The sequence below is a fragment of the Gorilla gorilla genome, chromosome 3 (assembly GCF_029281585.2).
Source record: "Gorilla gorilla gorilla isolate KB3781 chromosome 3, NHGRI_mGorGor1-v2.1_pri, whole genome shotgun sequence".
Lineage (NCBI taxonomy): Eukaryota > Metazoa > Chordata > Mammalia > Primates > Hominidae > Gorilla > Gorilla gorilla.
In genome coordinates, this window is record NC_073227.2 from 62,106,205 (window position 1) to 62,125,618 (window position 19,414).

General features: G+C 33.6%; 1 protein-coding gene across 7 annotated transcripts in view; it reads left to right on the top strand.

Annotated features, from left to right (window-relative positions):
- TECRL (trans-2,3-enoyl-CoA reductase like) overlaps nt 1-19,414 on the top strand; it is a 136,506-nt gene that overhangs the window by 94,615 nt on the left and 22,477 nt on the right. For all 7 annotated transcript variants that reach the window (XM_055384209.2, XM_031010257.3, XM_019025107.3 and 4 more), the window contains 4 exons: nt 3,445-3,560; nt 8,290-8,395; nt 12,965-13,037; nt 18,186-18,229. In XM_055384209.2, coding sequence (XP_055240184.1) covers nt 3,445-3,560; nt 8,290-8,395; nt 12,965-13,037; nt 18,186-18,229 — 339 coding nt within the window. The remainder of the gene's footprint in view (nt 1-3,444; nt 3,561-8,289; nt 8,396-12,964; nt 13,038-18,185; nt 18,230-19,414) is intronic.

Below are 19,414 nucleotides of genomic sequence, written 5' to 3' on the forward strand. Positions count from 1 at the left end.
TGGTTTTGCTCACAGTCTGTTTGTTCTCTGTATACCTGCATATTTATAAGTACAGAAAATGTATGTGAAAAATTTTAATGATAGCTGAGACCTACGGTGATTTTTATCTTCTTTCAAATATAAGTTACCATCTTCTAAATGAATGAATTGTATTATTGGATCCAAGTCATCTTGATCAAATCAATGACTGAAGTGATTTTAGGTTGAGCTTTAGAATCTGTGCAGACAGTTTTATGAGGCCACCTTCATCCTTCGGAGATGATGAACAACTATTTTTGTTTTTTCATTCCCAGGCCCCATCAAAAATCTGTTCTTATCAGGCTCATATGAGGCTTCTTACGCAAGGTTCAATCTCTTCTCTGGATCCCCCATTTCAAAATTCTTGACCTTCTAATTCCTCAATGACATTAAATCTCTGAAGGCTGAAAAAGGCTTTTTTAAAATATTTTGATCAGTTTTTCTCACTAGACTCATTAGTATTCTGTGTTTGAATTATCTAGAATAGAAATCTCCATTATATGTTATTTATCTGTCAAACTACAAAAAAAACCACAATCTTTATCTAGCAGGATACTAACTTCAACAGTATTCATTAAGTGCAAAGTGATCTTACTGTATTACAAGTGATAAATGCTCCCAAAACTTTATGCAACACCCTTATCTTCAGGAGATTAAGGTTAAAACTACTTTATTTTGTTTTCAACAATTCTGAAATATACATTTTTTTAACTGCTAATAGCAATTTTAGAAAAAGAGATAGTAAATCCAACAATGCCCTAATAATGATAGCACTCATTTTTTTTTTCAAGATAAAACGAAATGCATTAAGCACAGTTTAAGCACATGGGCTCTCACCAATTCACAGTTGCAGCCATGTTTCAATGTATTTTTTAAGCAGATTATTACCTTTTTCTTTCTTTTTTTTTTTGGAGACGGAGTCTCGCTCTGTCTCCCAGGCTGGAGTGCAGTGGCATGATATTGGCTCACTGCACGCTCCGCCTCCCGGGTTCACGCCATTCTTCTGCCTCAGTCTCCCGAGTAGCTGGGATTCCAGGCACTTGCCACCACGCCCGGCTAATTTTTTATATTTTTAGTAGAGACGGGGTTTCACCGTGTTAGCCAGGATGGTCTCGATCTCCTGACCTTGTGATCCGCCCGCCTCGGCCTCCCAAAGTGCTGGGATTACAGGCGAGAGCCACCGCGCCCGGCTGATTATTACCTTTTTCAATTTGTACATATATCACGTTGAAGATTCCACTGAGGTTTCAAAGACTCAATTTCCTTGCTTGCCTAGTACAAACAATGAATTTTGTATTCAAAACAGAAGATTAGTTTAATACAGTTAACTTTTTGAAAGAGGAAATATAAATACTATTTGATAATAGAAATAAATTGAAATTTCAATATAGTGTTTGTCTTCAAAATAAGAAAAAGGTGTATCTGCCTCTTTAGAATATAGTCTTCAGTATAATTCTGTATTATAGGGGAGTTTCTAGTCCTTGTAAGTTCTTGTGATGTACTTGGTTTGTATATGCCTGCTTATCTGTTTACTTGATTGTATTTGGTTTTGATTTTGTTTTATTTCCCTTTAGTAGAAAAGACCAGTTCCATTTTCAGAAGACCATATTAATATGTGTCTATCTAGCCCTCATTTTCTTCATCTTGAATGATTTTCTGATTACTTTCTGAGTTTAATAAATCGTCTTTTCCCCTTTCTTCTATTTGCACTGAAATAATTTTTTTAAATGCATTGTCCAAAAGTTACTTATCATTCTCTAGTGCTTTCAGGACATATTATTCATAACCCTCCATATTCTAGCAGAAAAATATTCTTTATAAAATATTAAGCCTTCTAAAACATATTTTATATACTAGTAGGCTCTCTTGAATTATTTTTGAGAGATGATTGAGATAAGATTATAGTTTAATTTCCTCTCATCCGAAGAAACTTCAGATCTGTGTTAGCATTTTTATTAAGTTAATAAAGAGTGACACTTGGTCCAAGTTAACTATTGTACACAACATTTTATATTCCTGATATATTCTTAGAGAATTTGCTCAAATTTGACTTCACTAGATCAATTGGTGTTGAAATAACTATTTTAAACATTTTATTGTACTAAAACAATTACCCTCTTCATTATTCCAGAGTTTTGGCATTCTATCATTACACATTCACAGTTGGCAAACATTTTCTTTATATCTAAATAATGGAGTATTTTGTAAGCCATAAATTACTACAGTCTCTCAAATGAGATTGCTTTTTATATTGACTTGATCAGAAGTTGCATTGTTTTTACTTCTCACACACAAATCTTTCTTGGTACATGAGAAAATATATATATATTTCTAAAAGGCAGAATTATAACTGAAGAAACCTCCATAAGTAAATTACTATTTATGTATTTGTGTGTAATTATGTATGTATATAAAACTTTTAATTACACACATATATGTATATGAATATATATGAAACCATGCATATGTATTATTCATTCTAACAATCTTCTCAACAGAGCTGTAAACATGATTTCTAACCAATGTGGACAGCTAACTGCATTTTTGAGCAAAACATGCAGATTCAAATTTTTTCTTAAAAAAATGGTAGCAGATGAAGACAAAATAGTTAATGGCAGTCAAATTTATTATTGTTAAGTTGTATTTTTTTTCTCTTTGAAAACTCCAAAGTAAATTACTTTCCCTTATCTGTCTAAATACTTCAGAGGAAATTTAACATGATTTTAGCACTAAAAAATCAAACAGTTACCAAATTTAGACCAGTTAGCCAATTAATCTTTTGCAATCACTTGGTCTTTTTTCAATTACCTTTCCAAATATTGTTAGTGTCTCTCTATAGTTCAAATATGGTTACCCCCACTCAGCTCAAGCACTCAAAAGTTAATTCTTTTAACCATACAACCAGACTCATTAGAATTAAAATATAAAATTTCTAATAGAGAAAACTGAATTGTTTCCATTTGAATTAGAGTCAAATCAGTGGATTCAAGCTGACAGGCCCATGGAGGGTAGGGTAGGGAAGAAAAGAATAAGAAAAAGAAAAAGAAAAAAGATACTCTAGCTCATTCAATGTATTGACAGGGACAGTTTATACAGAAGATTAAGTGTGTATTGGACTGGGCAAATACACAGAAAAATATATTAATAATGGTTTATTAAAATAAAATCTCCTTTTTACTATATCTGAAGAAAGAAACCAGTTTATTAGGTTCAATATTTATTTTTATTCCAAATTAACTATACATATATTAGGCTTTCTCCCCCTGGTTCTTCCAAGGAAGTCGTTATTTGCAATATCACTTAATCTAGTTACAAAATAATCTACCTGTTTCACCAATTTATGCAGTAGGCTAATACTCATAGACACAAATGAACCTTAAAAACATCTATTTTTATCGTTTAATCTAAATCATATTTTATTTTCAGGTGTTTTTGGCTGAATACACAGGACCTCTGCTAATATACCTCCTCTTTTATTTGAGGATCCCATGTATATATGATGGAAAAGAGAGTGCTAGAAGATTACGCCACCCAGTGGTACAGTAAGTGATACACACACACACACGCACGCACACACACACACACACACACACACCATACACGTTAAGGAGGGGATGAACTAGTAAGCAGGTAAAATATTAATAAAGGTTGTTACTAAACGCGATTGAAGTGGATATAATTTTATGGAAATGTATTTTAGATAACCACACATAGTGTATGTACACCAGCTTCCAAATTTGTAAACTAAGAACTGTTAGGTATACCTTAAAATAGAGGTAATTTGTGTTAACAATGATCACAGCTGTCAAGAGAAACTGCGAAATTCAGAAACGTAGTCAAAAGAAGTTTACAATTACAAAATTGAAAGACCATGTATAGGATATAAAATACAAATGCTTCCCTAAAAATGTATTTATTTATTTGGCAATGTTACATAGGAAAGAAATAATGACCTAAGTAATGAACAGGAAGAAAAAAGTTTACAAGTTACTTTTTATTTATTTTTATTTTTATTTTATTTTATTATTAGTATTGTTTTTTTGAGACAGAGTTTCGCTCTGTCACCCAGGCTGGAGTGCAGTAGCCTGATCACGGCTCACTGCAAGCTCCGCCTCCCGGGTTCACACTATTCTCCTGCCTCAGCCTCCCGAGTAGCTGGGACTACAGGTGCTTGCCACAATGCTCAGCTAATTTTTTTTTTTTTTTTTTTTTTTTGTATTTTTAGTGGAGACGGGATTGCACCGTGTTAGCCAGGGTGGTCTCGATCTCCTGACCTCGTGATCCACCCGCCTCGGCTTCCCAAAGTGCTGGGATTACAGGCATGAGCCACCACGCCCGGCCACAAGTTACTTTTTATAAGTCAAAATCCAAAATTAAATACCATTTTGAAGTATGACAAAAAAAGAGTAAGGCGGCCGGGCGTGGTGGCTCACGCCTGTAATCCCAGCACTTTGGGAGGCCGAGGCGCGTGGATCACAAGGTCAGGAGATCGAGACCATCCTGGCTAACACGGTGAAACCCCGTCTCTACTAAAAATACAAAAAATTAGCCAGGCGTGGTGGCGGGCGCCTGTAGTCCCAGCTACTCCGGAGGCTGAGGCAGGAGAATGGCGTGAACCCGGGAGGCGGAGCTTGCAGTGAGCTGAGATCGCGCCACTGCACTCCATCCAGCCTGGGGGACAGAGCAAGACTCCGTCTCAAAAAAAAAAAAAAAAAAGAGTAAGGCAATAAACAAAGTATTCTATATAATTGTGGTGTTTAGCATATTGTGAAAATAATCTTTCTCTTTCTGTCTCTCTGTAAGAAATATACGCCAAATTAAATTGAAAGAGAATATTTATTCAGGATGCTATAGTGGGATCTGGGGAGGGAAATTTGTTGGAAAAAAAAAAAAGACCTGAACAAATTTTATGCATTAAATAAACTCCAAGTGAATTAAGAAGCAAATTGTAAGTATTTAGGTCATATGGATACTAAAAGATAAAGAACTAATTTCATCCTAACTTTCTTACCTCGAATCAAGTTTTGCCTACCTTTAATTACAGTACTCCAGCCACACTGACCTCCTTTCTTGTCCTGATTAGCTACTGTGTTAGTTCGTTCTCATGTTGCTATGAAGAAATACCCAAGACTGAGTAATTTATAAAGAAAAAAAGATTTAATTGACTCACAGTTCCGCAAGGCTGGGGAGGCCTCAAGAAACTTACAATTATGGCGGAAGGTACTTCTTCACATTTTCGTAAGTGAAAGGAATGACCAATTATTTTTAAAAGCGGCTGGGATAAAGAGATTGGAAGGAGAATCTAAAAGCATTCTTTTTTTAGGCTAAATATGTAACATATACCAGATACGTAGCAGAGCATGAAAAAAGTTTTCTTTAGTGTCATTCTCAAAGGAGTTGACTCATATTTACATTTTTTTTTTTTTTTTTTTTGAGAGAGGGTCTTGCTCTGTAGCCCAGGCTAGAGTGCGGTGGCTCAAATTATGGCTCACTGCAGCCTCACTCTTCAGGGCTCAAGCCATTTTACCACCTCAGCCCCCTAAGTAGCTGAGACTATAGGTGTACACACCATCACAACCAGCTAATGCTTAAAAAAAAATTTAGAGATGAAGTCTCATTATGTTGCCCAGGCTGTTCTTGAACTCCTGGGCTCAAGGGATCCTCCTGCCTCAGTCTCCCAAAGTGCCTGGATTATAGGCATGCACCACTGCACCAGCCTTACTATTCTTAAACCGAAATACAGCATGTTTGGTAGTATCTCAGTGATGAATGTATTTGTGCCACATTATTCCCAAATAACAAATACGTAAAGTTTATATAAAGTAATTCCACAGCAGATACACAAACTACTTTTGAAATTTAGGTATCTAGTTTTAGGTACCTAGATTTAGGTATCTAGATTTAGAAAATAATCACAGGGCTTCTGTCACCTAATTTTCAGGAAGATGTTGTTTTAAGATGAATTCTTAAATTCCACATCCAATTGAAACACATTAAAATGTTGTCTCCAAAATTGCTTTGAATCATATTATAATGTCAAAAGAAATTTCTGCTAAGTTCATGTAGAAGGCAGATTTCTATATGTGACCCAACCACCACAAAGTTCTTCAGATCACTTAGAAACCTCCGCACACGGGGACTAAAGGCACATCTCCCATAGGAACTGTATCTGCATCAAGTATCTTATGAACCTGTTACCTGAACATTTCCTTATCTTCTTCAACAGAAACCAGAAACCTGGTGTAGCGCCATGCCTCCCTTGCTATTTGTAAAGTTGAAGCTGTGCTTTTCTGTGCTGTGCCCTCATATCCTGAACCTGACTTGATTTAAAATAAATAAGATTTTATCAATACTTTGGTTGGGAAAAAGAATTGGATTCACGCCTACTTATGGTTTTACAGTTAATTTAGCAATCCACAAAAAATAATCAGTGTTTGGAAGTTAAACATAATTAAATAGAATAATAATATTTTGAAATAAAATCAGACTTGGTGAGTCAGCAGTGATGTGCATGATGGCATATATATAAACTAAGTCTCTAGCTGTACATTCTATGGAGGTTTCTATGCTCTCATGGTGTAATATAAAATAAGTGAATGTACTAATTTAGAGAAATCATAGCTTGAACCAAAATTTCTCACTTAGGGCTCTGCTACATTGCTGCTTTTTTATAAAACAAAAAAATTTTATTACTCAAGGGTTTTTGTAACTACTTCTACAAAGAACAATAAAATGAGGAGAGATACCAATTTCCTTAACTACCCTGTGTGCTCACAAGGCAGCTTCTTGTATGTGGACTTCTGCTTTTGTTTGTCTGCCTTTCTAGAGAGCTCTTCCCCCAGATATTCATGATGCTTGCTTGCTCTCTCACCTTTTTCAGAATTTGTCTGCCATTATACTTATAGGTATCTGCACCACATAATACATTTATGTTACATAATAAGTTCACAGTTTTGTTTTTATGAATTAATGAATAATGATAAATTTGCTGCTGACTTAACCAGGTTAGTGTTTATTTAATTATTTGTTTTTCCTAAAGTCACCCTACTCATACCAGAAATCATTTCCACTAAAATCAACTCCCAAACGTATAAATAAACTCAATGTCTAATTTTATTATTATATAGAGTAAATGATATGCTGATTTTTATGCTCAACCTTTACTGGTTAAAGTATGTCATCAGTCCGATGTGGTGTCTCACGCCTGTAATCCCAGCAGTTGGGGAACCCAAGGCAAGTTGATTATGTGAGCCCAGGAGTTTGAGACTAGCCTGGGCAACAAGGTTTAACCCGTTTCTACAAAAAATACAAAAAAATTGGCCGGGCATGGCGGCATGGTCCTGTAGTCTAGTTACTCAGGAAGCTGAGGTGGGAGGATTGCTGGAGCCTGAGAGTTTAAGACTGAGAGATCATGCCACTGCACTGCAGCCTGGACAACAGAGCAAGATCCTGTCTCTAAAAACAAAAACAACGCACAAAAAGTAGGTCATCTTTGATTCATATTGATTTTTTTAATAGCAACCAAAGTTTTTGAGATTTCACATTTTTATATGTAACAAAATAGGTACAAATCTTCATGAAAAATACATTGTTTATAGTATATCCAGAAAAATATACTGCTGTAAATCAATCACATTTTTGTTTACTTTTAAGATAGTAATTATATAAAAATGATAAGAAGAGGTGGTAACTTAGAGTACAGCAACACAAACAAACACACAAAGAGACAAAATTAGGTAGGAAAAAACAAACAAAACAAAAACAAAGCACAAAGCTACATTATTACTGCACAGAAAATGCAATTTAAATTTTCTCAATCTTAGTACTTGCTAAAGGACAACCAGACAATTAAAAAGTTATTCTGACTATTATAAAATGTCAAATACATTCCAACTAGGCTTTGGATATTTTTAAAACTTGTAAATTGTCTGTTTCAGTCGAAGTATTTCGATATGAACACATTTGCAATTATTATATTTATAACCACTCCTGGGACAGGTGTGAGCATAACAGTTTATGACTGGTATTATAAAATATTTCTAATGTCATCAGAAGTAAATTTATAGAGACTCTTATAACAGCTACTTTTATTACTAAATTTAGAAAATTGTGAAAATAAAATATTAAAGCAAGTATTTGTGTTTTAGCTACCAGAAACAATGTTTCCTAATAGCTAGCATATTAAACTAAAAAAATTAAAATGTATCATGCATGAGGCAAGCCAGAACTTCAAAAGGATTTTCATGTTTATGTTTTATTTTTTTTTTCCAGCTTGGCTTGCTTCTGTCATTGTATACACTACATCCGATACCTTTTGGAAACCTTATTTGTTCACAAAGTTTCTGCAGGACACACACCTTTGAAAAATTTGATAATGGTGAGGATGTTTTGTGTTTTTAATAATGATTGAGACATCTTATATGTTGGATCGTTTGCAAAATATTTAATCATTGTTTCCTTCCGAAACTTAGATTTTCATGTTTAATTGTATAAGCATACTTAAACATTCTTTTCCTAAAATGCCATTCTTTTTGCTTGATATATTTAATTTGAACTTAACCATGTAGAAAGATTTGTCATTACCTCATATTACAAGATAAGCTAGATACTCCTAGGAATCTTTTAATTTTGGTAATACTAAGCATTGAATTCAGATTATTTGAGTGCCACTTGAAGAGCAGAATATGATATAAGAACGTTCCTACAAATATACATCTGTGTGGGATTAAAATGGTGATACTATATTCCATTATTATGGCAGTTGTCAATATGATGCTAGTGTGTTTGCTCTTCTAGAAATTGTGAAAGCAACAGTTATGAACTATCAAATAACTACCAAAACATGAAAAAATATGTAAAATATTGACATGGAAAAGTACATTAGACAACATGTTGAAACTCAATTTTCAATTTAAGCTAAATTTTGTTTTTCAATTTAAAGTCTATTTTCAAAAAAAGGTTTGTCTGTAAAAAAAGTGTCCTTTTTTTTGTCAAATATCTGCTTTGTAATATCGCAACAGAACAGCCATTCTGTTGTCATTGCAGTAAAACAGTAAACTGAAATTCTGAGACCTCAGAAGTCATTTAGGACTGCTTTTTTAATAGAAGATAATACAATTAATCAAATCAGTTCAAGATCACCATTATAGACTACAACTCCTAAATCCGAGCCATTTGCATTCCAGTCAATCAACATGTGTTACTACCAATTATCAAATAATTTATTTTTTAAATTCACTAATTGTTGGAAAAATATTAGTGTATCTTATGCAATTGATAATTTGTTTTATTTTTAGTAATTCATTTATATTTACTACTTACAAAATAATTCTGACCAAATTTTTCTAAAATATTCTGTTAACTTGACATATATCACAAATATCCATTAATATTAGTACAAGTGGAGCAAAGGAATGCATTTTCTTAGTGATATCAAAATAGTATTTGTAAAATGCTTCTGTTACCATCTCCTTATGCCTTAGTTTAGTGAGGTCTGAGTTCTTGTCTCACAACCAAGAAGAATTAAGACACATGGCCACCAGACAGTGATTAGGGCAGAGTAGGATTTATTAAACAACATAAAAGCTCTCAGCAGCTAGAGGGTACCTGAAGAAGATTGCCAGAAATGGGGATAAATTCTGGGCCTTTTATGTGGGAAAGACAAGGAAGTCTTCTGTGGCTTACACCCTAAGGGGAGGGGTAGAGATCCCCCTGGGGCTGTTGCATCGGCACATGCCTGGGGTTGGCCATAGATACTCCATCTTGGCTATTACTCATGAGTGCCTAATGAAAACCTGTGGAGGGGGGAAGCTTAAGCCACAATGCTAATGGCACTATGAGTTCAGGATCAGGATCAATTTAGTATCATCTCAGTTCTTGTCTGTACCTGTGCAGGTGGCTGGAGAGTTTCTTCTGAGTAAGCATCTTGGTATAAGAGGAAATTCTTAACCACATTTATTTCTGCCAGCTACATAATGGGTGGTTCAGGTGTGTTCTTGTAGCCATTGCCCCTCTTGCAAGACCTTCCATCTCTATCTGCCTAATCAGCCCCTACCTACCTCCTCTCTCATTCGCCACTCTGGAGTGTTAACCCTAACTGCCATTAGGAGGAACGGGGAGATAACTGCTCTGGCTTTTTCAGGCTGTGAGAGGGTGTTGTTCCAGAAAGGCAGAGGGATTCTCATGTGGTCCTAATTCTAGTACTTCGTAAGTCCTCCAGTATGTACATTTGAAAGTGTTTTCTCCTCCATTCTCCCGTATTATCATCAGAAGCCTATTTAGGTCATTCAACGGTACTGCTGTCTTTCCAACTGGATAAGGCCTTCCCCTGTCTCTGGTATTATGTGAGATATGAAGCTCATATCCAAATTTCTTTACTGCTTGCAATGCTGCTTGTTTCTCAGCAGTGGTCAGAGTTTGATTTAAAAGTAACATATCATCCTTTTAGAACAGTTTATATACATGGGTTAAATTCTGGAAGGCCTCTATAAATGAGTGATGTTGGGGCTTGCCCAGAGTGAACATTAGGGTCTGAGGGTAAAAGGAGTCCCAGTGATCCAGGTTGTTCTTAAGGGGAGTGCAGGCTGAAGATGGATTGTTACACATATGGAAAGAGAGGGGAAAAAAGGCATCCCTTAGTCTGTCTTCCACTTTTAGGGTGAACTTGGATGGGGAGAGAGAGAGAAAAGGCATCTCCTTTCTCCTCTCCTCGTCCTTGTATACTCTGGGTCCCAGCAACATTTATAGGTGTCACCTGTGGATGCAAGTGTGACCTCCAACAACAGACCAGGAGGGCTGGAAGGTAGGAATAGTCACACTTACCTATGCTGCACCCCAGCTCTCCAGTGTTGACCACCTTTGGGGTCCCACAGATCTATTTCTTCTTTTGAGCTTCATACCCAAAGCTTCCCACTTGAAACTTGGAAAATACCTTGAAGTAATTGAACTGGGGCAAGAAACATTAATGAAAGGGGGGTGTCCTTAAATCTTTAAAGAGCATCCCTTGACTGATAGGTAATGGACAGAGCCAGATCATAGCATTCAAGGAAATGAAAGTGACTGACCTCCAAAACTAGCCCCTTCTTCCTGCCCAGGGGTTGTTAAACTTGGAGGAAGAATAGGTGTCTGAAAATACAGGGGTTGGCTTGGCTAATTCTGTGTGCTAGTAGCCAGGGAATTAGGGCTCCCCCAGACATAGGACCTATAGAGCTCCCCACAGAAACAAATCTTTGCCTTGTCAGGCACCTTGGCAAAGTTTGGAATGTTAGCCTGTAACTTTGTGTCCAAATTCTTTTCAGACAGAGGTTTGAAAGAGAGGAGTTTGGGGCTTGGTGGGCATCCCTCAAAATAAGCCTCCTAGGAGAAGAAAATTGATTTCTCACATAGTGCACACTTCTATGCTTGCTGAGCAGTGCTGACTTCTCTCATGGAAATAAGAAGCAGCCTAGATGGAGAGGAGAATAGTCACCCAGGGAGAAATAGCCTCCTTTACAGTGCCAGTGGGTCTCCTTGACTGGAGAAAGGAAACTCTCTAAATCTTTATATATCCCTTGTTCTAAGAACAGGTAAAAGCAACATTGTTCTGGGCTACACTTCTGATGAGTAAGCAAGCTACTCAATTTTCCCAATAATATTATCTCTCCTGGTTGCAAAAACATACATAACATTGAATATAAAGAAGGGAGAGCAACGATGATAGTCTCAAAAGAAAGAGAATGTGATATAAAATACTGGAAATCTTTATCCAACACCCTAATGGGGTGTCAGGGACTGGAGCCAGTCCAAAGGCCTTTGCGTAACACCAAGATATAGCCTCAGCCAGATACCTTCAGTTGCCCCAGGATATCCTTCTAAGTCCCACACAACGGCTAGAGCTCCATGAAGGGAAACTGGTTTGGAACAGAATAAACATTCCCAACACCCACGGATGAAGAGGTTTTGACAAAGTCCTCATTGGTAAGCTTGTCTTTTGAGTCTTGTAGGAGCAACAGCCATGCTATTCACTCTTAACTGACTGACAGAGGCCCAGTGTTTTGTTTGGTTTCATATAATAAAGAGAGCCAAGAGCTCTTGGAAATGAAATTAAAAGAAGTCTGCTCTTACTCACCCTTCCCATGATCCCGAGCAATCCCCCAAAATGTTGCAGTCTCCTTATTCCTTAGTTTAGTGAGGTCTGAGTTCTTGTCCCACGACCAAGAAGAATAAGGAACATGGACACCGGAGAGTGTGTAAGGCAGAGTAGCATTTATTAAGCAATAGAAATGCTCTCAGCAGCAACAAGGGACATGAAGAGGGTTGTAAGAAATGGGTCTGAGTCCTCAGTCTTTTATGCGGTAAAGACAAGGAAGTCTTTTGTGGGTTCTACCCTAAGGGGAGTGGTAAAACTCCCCCTGGGGGTGTTGCATCTGTGCATGCCTGGGTTTGGCTATAGCTACTCCATCTTGGTTATTACTCCTGAGTGCGTAAGTGAAACCCATGGAGCAGGGAGGGTTAAAGCACAATACTAATAGCATTATAATGTGGTCAGGATCGTTTTAGGACACCCTCGGTCCTTGTCTGTGCCTCTGCAGGTGGCTGGAAAGTCCCTTTTGAGCAAACATCTTGGTATAACAAGAAATTCTTAACCATATTTTATCCTGTTAACTCCATAACAGGGGCAGTGCAGGCACAGTCCCACAGGTGTTGGCCCTCTTCTGAGACCCTCCCTCTCTGCCTGCCTAACCAGCCCCTACCTGGCTCCTCTCTCACTATTACATTGGGCAAAGAAATATTCCGTTTATTTAGCTTAGACAATTTGTACCATTTTACATATAAATGCTGCAGTGTCTAATATAAATGTATGTGGTGGTTTCAAATTGTGACATGCATGTAATATAAATGTATATCACAACTGAAATATATATTACATATTTTTCCTAACTTTTGTTTTGTTTTGTTTTGTTTGCAGAGTTGTGCCTTTTACTGGGGATTTACTTCTTGGATTGCCTACTACATTAATCATCCACTATATACACCACCATGTATGTAGGGTTTCTTCTTAACTACCTTACACTAAAGGACCAACCTAAAAACTCTATTCTAAATGACATACATAAAGGAATAAGTAAAAAATGAAACAATTCATTTTAAATTGCTTTCATATCATATTTCTTTAAATGTTTATGTAGGCCTACAAGACCAATTTGACTCATATATTTTTATTTATTTTGTTTCTACACGAACCACCAAAAATATTAGTAGGTTGTAAACCTCCAAAAAAACAGCTAATAAATTGAAAAAACAACAATTAAAGATAAAATTATTGTATAATTATACAATCATATACTAATCAGCTATCAGATATTTTACAAGTAAATGATAAACATTTAATTATTTTTTTAAATATAATTCAACAAAAAATAGGCCCAATTTTTCTGTGACATATCAGTTTCTATTTATGATTTGATTTACTAAAATATCATGGCTCTTGACTCAGATGAAACATTTGGTTGAATGTACACTGGATGAAACCTAATTCCTTGGTTCTTAATCGTCAAGGAAAAAGTTTGCCCTGATCAAGGAATTTCATTTCTTCTTTCAATGAGGACTTTTATCTCTTCAGCTTTTACTGTAGCACATAAGGCACACAATGTAAAGCTCAATAATTAAATGATTTCTCATTTATTTGACAATTATTTTTGTGGGCTATTTCTGGTGTTTACAAAGTTTAAAATAAATGGTATATTCAAACTTTATTTTAAATTTTAGAAAATAACTTAAACTTCCTTTTATTTCTTGGCTGAAGTTGTAATATAGAGAATTACAATGTTCAGGGTCTTTGCCAAAACCAACAAGTTCAGTCTGGGAAGTGAAGAGTCATTGATTTTAATGATTAAAACGTCAGCTGGTCTTAATACTAACAATTAACTATGAATATTGAAAGTGAAAATTTTCTGTATCTTCTGATTTTTCAAATATTTTATAAGATGTACTTATTACCTTTACAACGTTAGCACATAGAAGTATTGCTCCAGACTATGTTAATAAGATACACTTCTGAAAAATGCTTCATTTCCATATTGGTTACAAAATAATAATAGTAGTTAATTTTGTTAATATACGTAAAACATTTATTGAAAACTGACTATTTGTTAATAACTGTAAATATGCTATTTATTTTTAATTAAAAACACTATTTTGTGGCTTTAATATTTCCCATTGAAGGCTAGAAAAATGATGCCATGAAAAGATAATTTCACTATGCTCAAGATCTTTAAATGCATAAGATATAAGTAGGAATCAAATTCTGTGAAAACATATTATAGCATTTTAATACTGATGACAAGTGGAAAATGAATATCTTGTCTAGGAAGTCCACACTTAACATGGTTGTAATATACATGAGATACAGCTATTATGCTTTAGTTAAATCATGCTAAATAATAATGTGACTTCTAAAACAGTATATGATAGAATAAGCTGCTTTTTCCTTTAATAGAGAAAGCATAAATTAACTTTTATTAAGGCTTCCTATTAGGTACAATGCTAAATGGTTGGCACATTTTATCTCATTGAATCCTCATGAAAAATATACTGTTTGTATTCCCACTTTACAGATGAATATCTAAACTTTAGAAAATGTAGGCAGATTTTCCAAATTTACTCAGCAAATAACTGGAAAATAATCTATAGCACAGATACAGATAACAGTAAACTGTGCAAGAGGTTAGCCAATCCACAGCCAGCCAGTTACATAAATTCTGTATAGACATCATCATGGAGATCCCCTTCACAAAAATGAGCATATCACCTTTATCTTGAGTTTTGATCCAGGTAGTAGAGACTCCTATTTCTTCAACTATTAGTTATACGGGCTTAGGATACCTAACACACATTGTTGACAAATAACAGGACCCAGAGACTCTCTCTAATTTGTTCCATGCTTATGCCATTTATTGTTTTTTTTCTGTAAAATTTCACTCTTTTCTATATTTATGCTGCAAAAAAACTTCCCTTTCATTTCTTATCACTTTCTAAGTCTTTAATAGAATATTTTCCCATTTCAAAACTTTGATTATAATTAATAGATTTATTTTAATTTTAGAAATTGCTTATATATTGCATCATAAAAATTCAATTCTGTACTCACAAAGCACAAATAGCACAAACTACATTATCTTTAGGTGAGATAAAATAAACCTTAAAAGTACTATATAAGCACAAAAAAATTCTTAAAAACAAAATGAGGTGATATTTAAAAACACTTCCTAAATTATTTTAACAGTAAAATATATAATAATAATTAAAGAGCAATTATGACAACGTAACAAAAAAGAAAATAGTATATATTAAAGCTGTTTTCAGCAAAGCAGGTATAATCTTAATAAATAATCATATTTAAGGAAGATGAAATGAAACACTTCAATTAAACAAATCAGTAATTCTTTTAATTTTTGTTTTAATATAACTTTCTTTGCCTCATTAAATCCATCTGCTTAAGATTACAAAACAGACAATTGATCCAATTTTTATGTTGTTCCTCTTGAAAATTTTCATTAAATTATGCATGCTTACAACATAGTTTCCCTCATTTTATCCTCAAAATTAGAAAAAAAGTTACTGGACTTTTGGACTTTACCTGTTTAATCTTTAATCACATATTCTGTACTTTCACTTTATATAAGATATGCTCCTTCAACATACATAATTAAGTCTTTAATTCAGGATTTTTTTCTTACATTACTTCCATGATTATTATTTTCTCTGGTTTTCTGTTGTTTTTTCGTCATAGTTGACACTGCTGTTCTTTGCTCTCTATGCCAACTGGTATTTTTCCCACTTCTTTCAGAATTCTCTGTGGTAACAGTGTTTGACTTTTATCACAATTTTCACCACAATCTATTCTCATCAAATTTGGCTGCATAAAGTTAATAGCATCTGTATATTAATACACAAAAGCTAACTTAATTGAAAAACAGCCTGTTGTATACATATTTCCAACACATATTCTACTAGAGAGTTTATTTTCCATGCTTCTTGAATAATAGTTAAATACAACTAAATGAAATACATTATCAAAATTGTAAAACTGCCCAATGGCAGGAACATTTTAATATACCCAAATCAGAATGTATATGTTCAAAAATCTTAATATATAAATGTCTACTATCAACATAATCAAAGAATAATGGCCTATTAGGTTATTTTTACCTATTTAAATGTGAAACGTTATACAGATTATAAAATATTATTAAACATTTTAATAAGTGTTATAATGACTAATGTAAATAGAAAGTTTTTTCTCTTTGCACGACCTATAACTTTGTTTTTTTGGAAATAAATATGAAAAATATTATTAGACTCTTCACTAGATACTTGTTTTTATCACATCATTATTCATTTTCATTTAAAAATAAGAATAAGGCATATGTTTACTGTACTCCGCCTAATGTGCTTTGAACCCTCTCTTCTCTATATTAATGTGTATTCATTTTTATAAATCAAAGCTTAACTGTGTACTCAGAAGAGTCCTCCCTGATCCTCCCAGGTTACAACATATCCTTTTCAGTTATTTTATTAAATACTAAATAGATCTGTATAGTAGCACTTATCAATTTTGCAAACTTCCGTTTGTTATCATGTGATCAGTACTTTTCCGGGTCAGACTATAAGTTCAATTAAGATTGACTTTGGCTTTGTGTGTACTTTCTTACAAGCGCAAAGTTCAGTGCCTGTCATGCGAATTCTTGATAACTATAGTTGAATGAGTAAAGTTACATTGAATAGTAGGTATAAATAAAAGAATTATGGCTGATACAGATGCATAGCAACCAATTGTGATTTGGCAAAAGCAGAATGTTTAATTATATGGCAAAATTGGTACAACATTAAGAGAAAAGTAAGTTACAAAATTGTTACATCAAATATTATAAAAATGTACAACATATATGAATATGTCAAAGGGGAAAATAATAATATTCACTGGTTTTCTAAGATTGATGAGATTTTAGTCCATTTTCTTTTCCCTTACTACTTTTCTCTATTTCCTAAATGTTCTCTGCTAATATTTTTTATTTTACTGTTAGATATATAAACTTCATAAAAACAAGACTTCCAATTCATGTACAAATGGTTTGTATATATATATTCTATGAATATGTATCTATGCAAAATATTTATATAACTTTTAACTAAAATATGCTTTTAAATTTCTAGCTCAAGAAAACAAAATTTAGTAAAAGATTTATACATAAAGATGTTCAAAGCAGTATTATTTATCACACATAAAATTAAAGTGACCTTTTCAGCCATTCTATAATTAATGTTTTAAGAGCTAGCCATGTCTTGCATTATTATAAAGATTCAATTACCGTTATGACAATGAGTGTTTAATACTGTTGAGAAATCTTTAAACATATTGTTAGGTGAAAAACGCACATTTTAAAATGAGGGATAATATTTTTATGTGTAGATGTAAATGTGTTTATTTAAATACAATTTACATGCTCACATACATAAAATGAGAAGATACAAATGCAACTGTTAATAAATATGATGATAGGTTTATCAAATAATTCTATTTTTATTATTATTGAATATTCCAGCTTTTCCACAATGAGCAACCCTGCCTTTAGAACATTGCTTTAAATGGTGTTTTCTACATTACTCTTTATCTGCCCTTTGGAACTTAACCTATTTGTTTTTTTATTTTAAGGTCAGGCAAGTAATACATCATATATTTGTTATAATAAAAATATAAAATACTTATAATTCTACCTGTTACAAAACATCAATGTAGAAAACAAATGACTATAATCAGCATTTTCCTTTTTATTGTTAAACATTAAAAATGAGAGTTATTTTGTGGTGCCATTATATGCTTGGCCATACTTAAATGTGCTTTTAAAATGGGACAAATTCTAAATCTGCCTTCAAGGAGTTTAATAATACAAATTAATAATATATTCCATTTGTAATTTAAATATCATTATGTTAATAACAAAAGTACATGTGAAAAAAAAGTCAACACTTTAGATTGCAAAAGTATCATCCCAAAAGGTGAATTACATACTAGACAGTTCTATTGATTATAGAATTTATACCCAATAAATACTGCCTGAATTATGTCTATATATTTGACAATCCAAACTATGAGTATCTGCATGACATATTCTTTTTCTACTCTCCAGCATTTGGAAACAGGCAAATCACAGTATCTGCTATCAATTTTCTGGTATGTATCATATATATATTTTGCTATTCATGCTCTAATTTTGGTATTATTAAGAAGAAAAACAGACTGTATCTGAAGATTTGTCATGTAGAAAATATGATATATATTTATATAATATACATAATGATATAAAATGAAGTAAATAATATAACTTTCTATAATCAAGTCTTTAGCTCTCTAAATTTTATAATCAAAATGTTGTAGTCATCTCTAAAGGTTGATTAGAATTATTTGAAATACAATAAATATTTGAAAAATTTATACTCACTGATGCTACTGTATGCACATTTACCAACCTATAAAGAGCAAAAATTTTTTGCAAATCTTACAGACAAACACCCCAAAAACACTTTGGCATAATTGTTAATTTAACTAATTCAAGATGAACTCAGAGTTTGCCTTTTTAATAAAACCTGGCTGTTTCTAAACTGTTCTCATTCAATTTCTTTAGATTGTTATATGTAAATAAACATATATGTAGATAAAATTGTGTGGAAATCAATCTGGGTACACAAGACTCTTGATTATTTCTAAAATGCATTATTTCATTTGACACTTCTTTTTAAGTGCTTATAAGCTCTTTAACTCCTTACTTTCATCTGTGTTCATGTTCTCCTTTCATCCCTGTCATTGATAAATTAGTTAACTCCTATGATTCATCTACAAGTTCATATTTCTTGCAAAGTTCGTGTTCAACAACCTATTTCTAACCATTTTAATACAGGTCATAAATCACCTGCCACACTTTGTAAGGAGCTCTCACATGACCCTCTCTTGCTTTCTCTCTCTCTACATATCTTTAGTTTAGGTAAGAACGTCCTCCACTGTGTTGGCTTTGAAAAGGAGAGATCTTTCTTTTTGTCTTTTCAGCATATAGTTTGGCCTAGCAGGAACTCATCACTTGTTTGAATAAATGGCACAGATTATTTATGTATTTGGAATTTCTTCAAGAATATGTTGAAAATATATCACAGCCTTGTAATTTTCCAATTGTGCTTACTGTTCAAGGAGAGGAATTCTGTGATTCACGTGTTGTAACAGCGTTATTTAATGTTGTATACAGCGTACTACAACCCCTGTTGTATTAAGACTAATGTTCTGATATTAACTACTCAGTAAATCTGAGGGAAGAGAAGAATAAATTCATGGATAAACAAAATAATAACCACCTATTTGTTAGTAATT